At 35.6% G+C, this 9,202-nt stretch overlaps 2 protein-coding genes across 6 annotated transcripts; both read left to right on the top strand.

Moving 5' to 3' along the window:
• The first annotated feature begins 366 nt into the window (after positions 1 to 366).
• LOC105961114 (RNA-binding (RRM/RBD/RNP motifs) family protein) lies at positions 367 to 4,697 on the top strand. 5 transcript variants are annotated; one of them, XR_016034745.1, is made up of 11 exons: positions 367 to 550; positions 1,103 to 1,448; positions 2,145 to 2,207; positions 2,553 to 2,637; positions 2,721 to 2,789; positions 3,032 to 3,110; positions 3,336 to 3,387; positions 3,792 to 3,874; positions 3,984 to 4,053; positions 4,195 to 4,269; positions 4,380 to 4,697. XR_016034745.1 is itself a non-coding variant. In XM_012985356.2 (11 exons), exons 2-11 carry the CDS (start codon positions 1,143 to 1,145, stop codon positions 4,423 to 4,425), a joined length of 939 nt encoding a protein of 312 aa, XP_012840810.2. In that variant the 5' UTR covers positions 367 to 550; positions 1,103 to 1,142; the 3' UTR covers positions 4,426 to 4,697. The 5 variants fall into 5 exon arrangements, 3 of the variants coding, with proteins under 3 accessions (XP_012840810.2, XP_012840809.2, XP_088682517.1); XR_016034744.1 differs by having other exon boundaries at positions 3,029 to 3,110; positions 4,380 to 4,441; XM_012985356.2 differs by having other exon boundaries at positions 4,184 to 4,269.
• A 3,161-nt stretch (positions 4,698 to 7,858) lies between these two features.
• On the top strand, positions 7,859 to 8,821 carry LOC105961093 (ethylene-responsive transcription factor ERF008). Its single transcript, XM_012985332.2, has one exon. It carries the CDS (start codon positions 8,054 to 8,056, stop codon positions 8,510 to 8,512), a length of 459 nt encoding a protein of 152 aa, XP_012840786.2. The 5' UTR covers positions 7,859 to 8,053; the 3' UTR covers positions 8,513 to 8,821.
• The last annotated feature ends 381 nt before the right edge of the window (positions 8,822 to 9,202 follow it).

The raw sequence follows: 9,202 nt of genomic DNA, 5'->3' as shown, positions 1-9,202 counted from the left end.
TTTTGTTTTTTCTGTCGATGGGCATATCAAAGTAAAACTGTACCGTGGAAGAAAACAAAAAAAAAGAAAAAAAAAATAAAAAAAATCAAAAGACCCACATTGAAATTATCGTTTCTATCCGGCAAATAAAAATATATTAAATTCTAACAATGAAAAATCATTATAATGGGAGTTTCAGGTGGATAAATTAAAGTGAACTTATTCCTAAGCCTTCCTTAAATGACAAAATTATCCTTCTTAAATCTTAAGTACTCCATTTAGCCAAAAATTCTACTATTGGGGCAATGTGCGACGAATTTTGTATTTTGAAGGGGTGTTTTTTGTTTTTATCTTTTTAGGGGGGCTTAGTGGAAACCCTCAATTTTTAGAGGCGTGAAGTGATATTTACCCTTTTTCTTAATTGTCAATTACCAGTTCCCAAATCGGCAAATCCCAACCCTTGCCAATTCTCATCCTCCGCCTCCACCTCCACCGCCGCTTGCCGTCGTCAACACCACCGCTCCACTCAACCGCCGTCAATAACACCGCTCCACCCCCTTCGCCACGACAGGTCTCTCTCTCTCTCTCTGGTGGGGAAAAAAACGCAAAAAACAACTACGAATATTAATATACCAATACCAAAATTGAATTAGAAAATAATATTTCACTCCTGGTGGATTTTGGCTGTACTACTCTTTTACATTTTTCTTTTGCTTTGTGTCGTTAGACTTAGAAGTGTGTGTGTGTGTGTGTGTGTGTGTGTGTGTGTGTGTGTGTGTGTGTGTGAAAAGTGTGTGTATCTGTGTGTCAAATGTGTCTGTATATGTGTGTGCCTAAAGTGTGTGTGAGTGTGTGTATATGCGTGTGTCAAATTAACCCATGATTTATATATATAAACTATATATAACTAGGTGTCTGCGTAGCATTGATTAGTATGATCCCTTTTGCGGGAGAATAATCACAATGATCAATATGTTTGTTCATTTATTTAGATAATTAATTAATAATATTCATTTTGGGGGCCATATAAAATTGTTTAATCTTCCATTGACCCAACGATATGAATTTTTAGATAATTTAGTCAAAAAAATGAAACCTAATCGAGCTCTTAACAAATATACAGGTAAAATCCGTAATTTCTAGGGCACCAATTTCAAGCTTCCATGGACGACCTCACAGCTTACTATGCTCCTCCAATCCACCACCCTTATTACCAGCCACCACCGCCGCCGCCTCCGGGAACGGTACACCCGCCGCCGATTGCCGTCGTCGATCCGATTCACCTGCAACCCCAATACGTTGCCTACGCTCCGCCACTCTATCCCCAATCATCGCTTGACCAGGTTCGCACGCTCTTCGTCGCCGGCCTACCGGAGGACGTAAAACCGAGAGAAATTTACCATCTTTTCCGTGAATGCCCCGGTTACGAAACTTCTAATCTCAGACCCCCTACCTCATCTAATAATCAGGTATGCACATAAAAAAATTATGGATAATGTATATTTTATATGAGTGTGTTTTCGTAAGCTTAAATTGATTAGTTTCCTTTTTGTTTTATGGTATAATAAAGAAGGGATTTTTGTAAGTAGTAGTGAAATGAAGTTGTATAATCAAAATTTTCTAGTGTTTGGTGTTATTGTATGAGGTCGAATGAACGATCATTGTCGAATTAGGGTGTAATTTTCTGGTTCTCAGTTGATTTAGTGGAGTGGAATTGAGTGTACATTAAAAGAAGGAAATGGAACGATATAAAACGATCAGAAGTTACTATGATTAATGATGTTTTACATACGTCTGAATGTATGTATATACATGGTTTATAGAACAACTAGATTTGTGACTGAGCATCTTTATGCTGGCATTATTGATGCGATTATTTAACTTAAAAGTTTTGATAGGTTTATTAAAAATCATCTGAAGTTGCATCTACTAGGTCGGGCTCTTTCGTTTGATTGGTAGGGGGGCTAGCAAGATCGAATCATCCCTTTGCCTAATTTTACGTTGCTTAGTGTTTGTATATATAGAATAGCCCATCTCTTAACTTTGAATTATCAGCATACAGAAGATGTATGATATTTTCTTGAACCTTGAGTTGTATGTTTTGTGCTTTCGTGTACTTTCTTTCGTCGAAAAGGCGTTCTGACGCTTACATCCTGTTTCTCCAGCCGTTTGCTTTTGCAACTTTTGTGGATCAACAATCGGCAGTCATGGCCTTGCATGCAATAAACGTAAGATCCTCTGATACGTCCTTACAATATTTTTACTGCGCATATTTTTGTCGGAACGATGTTTGTACATTTATGTATGAAGATTAATGTTTCTTTTTGGGCAGTAATTTTTTGATGAAAGCAGTTAAAATAAAAACCGACCATTGGATCATGGTTGGTTGTCTCTTTATTAGGGTCATATTATCTATAGGTGCAATTCGCTTTCACAAAGCATCATCAAGCAGTGATATGTCATCTAGAAAATTCCGAATTCTATATTATGATGAGTTGTATAATTTATTACACTGTATAAGCACCATACTTAGTAAGACTTTATTTTTTATACTTTTTTGTTGCCCTGATCAGGGGATGGTGTTTGACCTTGAAAAAGGGTCTACTTTGCACATCGATCTTGCGAAATCTAATTCCAGGTCAAAGCGCTCTCGAGCAGGTAGATCACCACTCGAATCATTTTTTTCCCTTATGCGCCTCGTTTTGCAATAATCACATGGAATTAATATAATCCTCAATCAGATGACGATAGTCAAGGTTCAGAAAAAAGGCAAAAGGGATCTGCAGGCTTTTCAAGGAACGATGATCCTGGTAAGATATGCGCTCTACTTTAATTATGCAATGTATTTATGTCGCCACTTTGAGGTTGGAAATTATACGTTTTCGCCTGTTAGGTCCGGTTCTTTTTTGTTTTTTAAAACTCGGTGTTTCTGGTTGAATGAAATGTTTTTCTAATCTCGTTTGAGGCTGTAGCTAGTTAATAATCACATGGAGTGATACATTATTCAAAGAGCTCACACTGCACATTTATTTGCACGCTTGGGCACCAGCAGGTGTTGGCAGGGTTCACACGCACACGCCTGGAATCGTTAATTCTTCTTACAGCACAGTTGGTTATTCTCCCACACAAAGGTCGTTTGCGCACTACCTATGCACATTTTATTCTAACCAAAACTGATTACTTCAGTACGCCCTTAAATTACAATTTGAATTATCCTCTAATGCAAAGATCGTGGGCTAAGGAGAAGCACTATGCACTAGCAACTTGCTCTTCACGTGAAGTTAGAATACTTTTGTTAGTTTAATGTGGCAATAAACGAGTGAAACTTCTAATATTTTATTTTTTGCATGATCCAGTCAGCGGAGTGTTGATGGTGGTGGATCGATGAGTAGGGTTTCTTCAAAGTTGGTAAAGTCTACTACCCAATTGTCGGAGCTTATTTTCTTGAAATAATCTCCTTCACTATAGATTGGTTATTTGCAATGCATGCTAACAGAAAGAAACGACTTTTTTTTCCAAACCCCCAAAGAATCGACTGTTTGCTTTTATCTTTGCTTAGAAGTCTATTAAGGGCTTTTGCAATGCATGTTTTTATCACATTTGACTCGTTAGTTTCCAGGTTGACATTCTTTATTGAAAAATTACTATGATGTTAATTATGAAAGTGACCATCTAAACTCAAGTTTTCAATTAGTATTGATTGTAACACAACCGAAAAGTTTTTTTTCATCTAGAAACTTCTATCCTATGTTTGTGTGGCTGTATTGATTCCAAGGTTGACTAAATGTTTTCCCTCTCACCTCTGAATGCAGAACAGCGGTCCATGTCCGACACTCTTTGTGGCTAATCTTGGTCCAACCTGCAACGAGGAAGAGCTGATGCACGTGTTTTCGAGGTATCTAAAAGGGCATCTTGTCTTTTTTTCTAATTAATTTTTTTTTTTATCAGATAGGAATTTGACTGGACTTTAACAAACGTTTTACTTCTTTGGACTCTTCCGATAGATGCCGTGGATTTTTAAAACTGAAGATGCAAGGCACCTATGGAGCTCCTGTTGCATTTGTCGACTTTCAGGTACAATTAGAATCATTAAAGAGAGTAATATATTTATTAAAATAAAAAATCCATTTTTTTTTCATTTTTTATTATGCGTCAGATACTTTCATTTCATCATATATCTGCATTCTTTACTAAATACACTCAGGATACTGCCAGTTCAACTGAGGCTCTAAGGGATCTACAAGGCACATTTCTCTATTCCTCAACATCCGGTGAAGGGATGCGTCTCGAGTATCCTTTTTTACCTAATTACTTATCTGCACTTCTTTTTTTTAGTTTACGATGTTTGTTTCGTGTTTTTTTTTTGTTGAATTCGAACTGTTATCTTAACTAGAATTTAGATTTGCGAAATCCCGGATGGGAATGCGAAGTAAGAAGTCCAGGTAAAAAGAAAAACAAAACGATATATAATACCGAGCGAAAAACGAAAAAGGTGGTGAGATAGAATATAGTTGGCTTGATTTAGTAGCTCCAGTATGTAATTTGTAGCATCACTTACATTAAACCAAAAGACTAACAGATCTTGTGTTGGTTTTTTTATTTTTTATTTATCTGTTGTGATGTAGATGAGGTTAGAAAAACGTGCTAGTATTTGAAAGATTCAGACACCAGAAATCTTAAACGTGACAAATTATAGTATTTAATTTTACTTTTTTTAATTTTTTTTTTAAATGGTACTATGTTTCTAATTTGATATTTCCATTGAAGTCAACGAAGTTGACATCATCGTCTTTGAAAACATGAACTAGGATACATCGAATCTATCGAAGTGAGACGAAAATAAGAAAGGGGGGTGGGTGGGGGTGGGGTGTTGTTTTCTGCACCCACTATTTTGACTTTTTTTTTTGTTTTCTGAATACTGTACATTGTTGTGAAACAGGCCTGAATTTACTTTAAGCTAATTGAGAATTAGTGAAGTGTTAACGTTTTTTTGGCTAATTTTATCTTGAAAGCCACACGAGGCTTACGGGGAAAATCAAAATCAGGTTATACACTAATACGGAAAAACATACCATAACGCCTCTCAATTATATTAAAAAGGGAAGAACACAAAAACTCGAACAACGAAAGCACACTCGCAACATTCTAAACCATAAATTGTAACCAAGAAATTATGGAATCGAACGGCATTAAAATGGAAGATTGTACTATAGAAGAACCTAATGTGAGTTATGTATTAGTGATTGCGAGTTTGCGACGGCGACGAGTGATATATACCGAAAGGGTTGGCCGGTGGCGGCGATGGGGAGGTTTTTTGCTTTTAGTTTGCAAATAGTCGACCCCTATTTAAAATGGTAAATCGACGAAACATTTCGGATTACTAAAAGAAATATTGTTTTTCAAATGTTATAAATTTTGCTTCGAAAAAGAAGTGGCCAAGTTCAATGTCGATCTCCATTATTGGAATATAATCAGATCCAACTGTTTTGTTTTGTTCTTTTGTCGATGCTAAGTTTGTTAGATTTTATTTTCAAATTCCAACCATAGTTGTTATCTTAAATATGGGGACCAATTGTTTTTAAAATTCAAATTACGTTACAAATTTGATGTTTATATGAAAAAAAGAAAAATAGTTATATTGAGGTCAATTGCAGTTGATTATTCAAAACTCAACACTACACGGTTTTATCCGGGGCAAAAATAATTTATACAGTAATTAAAAAAAAAATTGAGGGGGCAATGGCCCCCCTATCCTTACACTGACTTCCTTAACTGAAATTGAACTAATTAAATTACTAATTATCCGATAGAAAATAAAATAAAGACATGGATAAAACTTCCTACCCTCTCAAAACGTACTTCACATGAAAATCCGACCACATAAAAAAAAAAAACAAAAAAGAAAGAAAAAAAGAAAAGTGGACGATCTTGTTTGATATTAATTAATTCATTGACGTATTCTATAAAACACATATAAGATGGTTTCTCACGTAACTAAAAATTCAATAATTATCACAATTATTTTTCTATATTAAAAGACAAAAATAAATAAATAAAGAAATAATAAATTGCATCACTGAAAACACACACGCACAAAGAAAGCAAAGGCAGCTAATTTCATAAAAATAGTTAATTGTTGGGAGTGGAGGGGTCGACAAAGTCAAGTCACAACCGTATCTATCTGTCCCACACCGACCACCGACCTACTCTCCTATTTCTTTTTTTTTCTCTCAATATTCTTTATTGTAAAGAAAAAGAAGGAATAAGTAATCATTATAATAATTCATTTTTGGGTAAATTACGAAAATCCCCCTGAACTTAGGCTAAATAACGAAAAATACCAGCACATATCCGTAATAATCAAAGCCCCCTTCTAAAGAAAGCAAATATCTGAAATTGTGTAATATTCCCCGGAATAAAACAAAAAAAAAAAAAAAAGCTTAAAAAGTCACACTGTAAGGGGGTTGGTGTAAGCCGGAAACAAACCGCAAGAGGGTTTTGGTAATTATTACAAATAAGAGGGGGTGTTTTTTGTTATTTAGCCTAAGTTCAGGGGGTTTTGTCGGATCTGAATTAACTAGTAAACGAATCACGAAAAGGTCATCTGCTTCTAGAATTAGTTGGGTGAAACTCGAAATTTGAGTTATGAAAAGAAAACAAAATGCCACTCAACGTTCAATTTACATGCAATCAAATATTCGATGTGCGGAAAAAATTATCGTTTTGGAGATTTTTATTATCTGAAGTATTTGTTACTTTACAATTTCGACAATGCATCAAACGTACTTTTCTCAATTTTGTCATTTAACACTCTTTAAGTAAAATTCGAAAAAAGATTCGAAAAATTGCATCACTGTAATTTAAAAAATAACAACTCTAATATTTATTTATTTTTAAATGAAAAATCATTTGAAACAGTTTAATATTAATATGGTATTATTTTGTATCATAATAATAGAGTAAACTGCAAAAAGTACACATGTGTAATCTCTAATTAGCGAAAACCCCCCTATGATAAATAAACTAGCAAAAATCCCCCTGTGAAATTATTTAAATAGCACACTCGGCCCATTTCTCATTTGAGTGTTGACTTCATATAAAAAGACACAAATACCCCCAGGGTTTTGCAATTAATAAATTCTTATATTTTTTAAATATTTTAATTATTTTATTTTTGTTATATCTTAATTATAAATGTACAATGGGATCTTTAATTTATTTTTATTTTTACTATCACATAATTTTTGTATATATTTTAAATTATCGCTACATGAAAAGAAAACTTAAATTCCATTATTATGATTTAAAAAAATCTATACTTAATTTATTAACAAATTTTTAATAATTTTTAAATTTAATTATTTACTATTTTTTAACAATATTTTAATTTCTATACAATCAAATTAAAAGGAAAATATATAAATATATACATATAAATACATTTTTAGGGTCAATTTCGTCATTTCACGTCCAAAAACTAACTACCAGTCGCGCAACCCGCGAGTGAGCCACACTTAAGTCAACCGGGGGATTTTTGCCTTTGACTAAATTTCACAGGGGGGATTTTGCTAGTTTATTTATCACAGAGAGTTTTTGCTATTTAGAGATTACACAGGGGTACTTTTTGCAGATTACTACATAATAATATAACAAAAGGTCTTGCAATTTAGGAAGAATAGTGGGGAGAGTAGGGAAAAAGAGAATAAGAAACACACGTGTCAGCAAGCTATTGGCCAGGCCATTATCATAACATGGCGGCCGACCCTATTATTTTCTTCCCTAAAGAAAAGGGAAGAAAATTAGAGGGCTGACGCTGTAAATACAAATATATATATATAAATATATATATACAGCTCCAACAAAGTTTATATATATATATAAGATATTATTGCAGAGTCTAGAGAGAGAAACAAGTGTAGTGGTGTACGTGTCGGTGGAATTAGAATTTGCTTATAAAAACTTTCTTTTAAGGTCAAAAAATTCAATATGGGCTTTTTGCCCAGATGACAAGAACTTCACTTCTCCTATTAAGAGAGAGAAAATTTTGTTTTTTTCAGAGAGTTAGAGAGAGAGAATGGACGGCGGCGGCGGCGGCGGCGCTACTGCAGTCATCGCCGGCGGAGCCAGGGCTGTGACCCGGAGGAGGAGCGACAAGCCGTACAAAGGCATACGGATGCGTAAGTGGGGGAAGTGGGTGGCGGAGATTCGGGAGCCCAACAAGCGATCCAGAATCTGGCTCGGATCCTACTCCACCGCCGTGGCGGCGGCCCGAGCCTACGACACCGCCGTGTACTACCTCCGCGGCCCGACGGCGAAGCTCAACTTTCCCGACGAAATCTCCGCCGGCGGACTGAACGACCTCTCCGCCGCCTCGATAAGGAAGAGGGCGGCGGAGGTCGGCGCCAGGGTGGACGCCCTCCAGGCCAACGGCGGCGATGGCCTGCCCGTGAAACCCTCTTGGTTTCAAGATGAGATTGATCTCAACAAAAAGCCCGAACCCGAATCCGAGGGCCCGAACCTCGATTATTGGTGAATATTTTTTTTCTTTAATTAATTATATAATTACGTTGTAGTTTCTTTAATTTAAGAAACTCTTATGTCAGGGGCATGATGGTAAAAATGCAACTCGTAGTTAATTTGATCTTAGGTTTTCACCCTTTATATATATATAAAATATAAATATATTTTTTTTTTTTGGTAATTTTTTTTTTTATTTTTAAGATTATTTTTGTAGTGTTTTTCTTTTGTGTTGGATAGAACAGTTTTGTCGTTGGGAACTTGGGATGATCCGTTAATGTAAAAGAATTATTGATTATGTAAATATTAATTAGCTTTTAATTAATTGTTTTTTCTTTTTTGTTATATATAATATTCTTGTTGAGAATTAGGATGTTTACATGTGATAATGTCTAATGATCACTGATTGGTGGGCCGTGGAACCAAGTGGTGGTGGTGGTGGTCGGCGGCGGAGCGTGGTGGTGGTGGTGGTGGGAGAAGGGTCGGGGGACATCGGTGGGCCCCACCATTGGTCGAGTTTTGATGCAAGTGGATGTTTGCTGACTCGAAATAAGTGATAGGGTTTGGGTTTTTTTTATTAGTTTTTAATTTTTTTAATTTTTAAATTTATTTTTTTTATCTTACATTATTTGACGATGGCGGCCGGCAAGAATTGTATTCGCCGCCGCACAAAACAGCCAGGGAAGGGGGAGTGGGTGGCCATACC

The sequence above is a fragment of the Erythranthe guttata genome, chromosome 12 (genome assembly GCF_056151865.1).
Source record: "Erythranthe guttata isolate IM_541 chromosome 12, IM_541, whole genome shotgun sequence".
Taxonomy (NCBI): domain Eukaryota; kingdom Viridiplantae; phylum Streptophyta; class Magnoliopsida; order Lamiales; family Phrymaceae; genus Erythranthe; species Erythranthe guttata.
The sequence above is the reverse complement of the archived record's forward strand: the minus strand, read 5'-3'. Positions and strand labels throughout refer to the sequence as shown.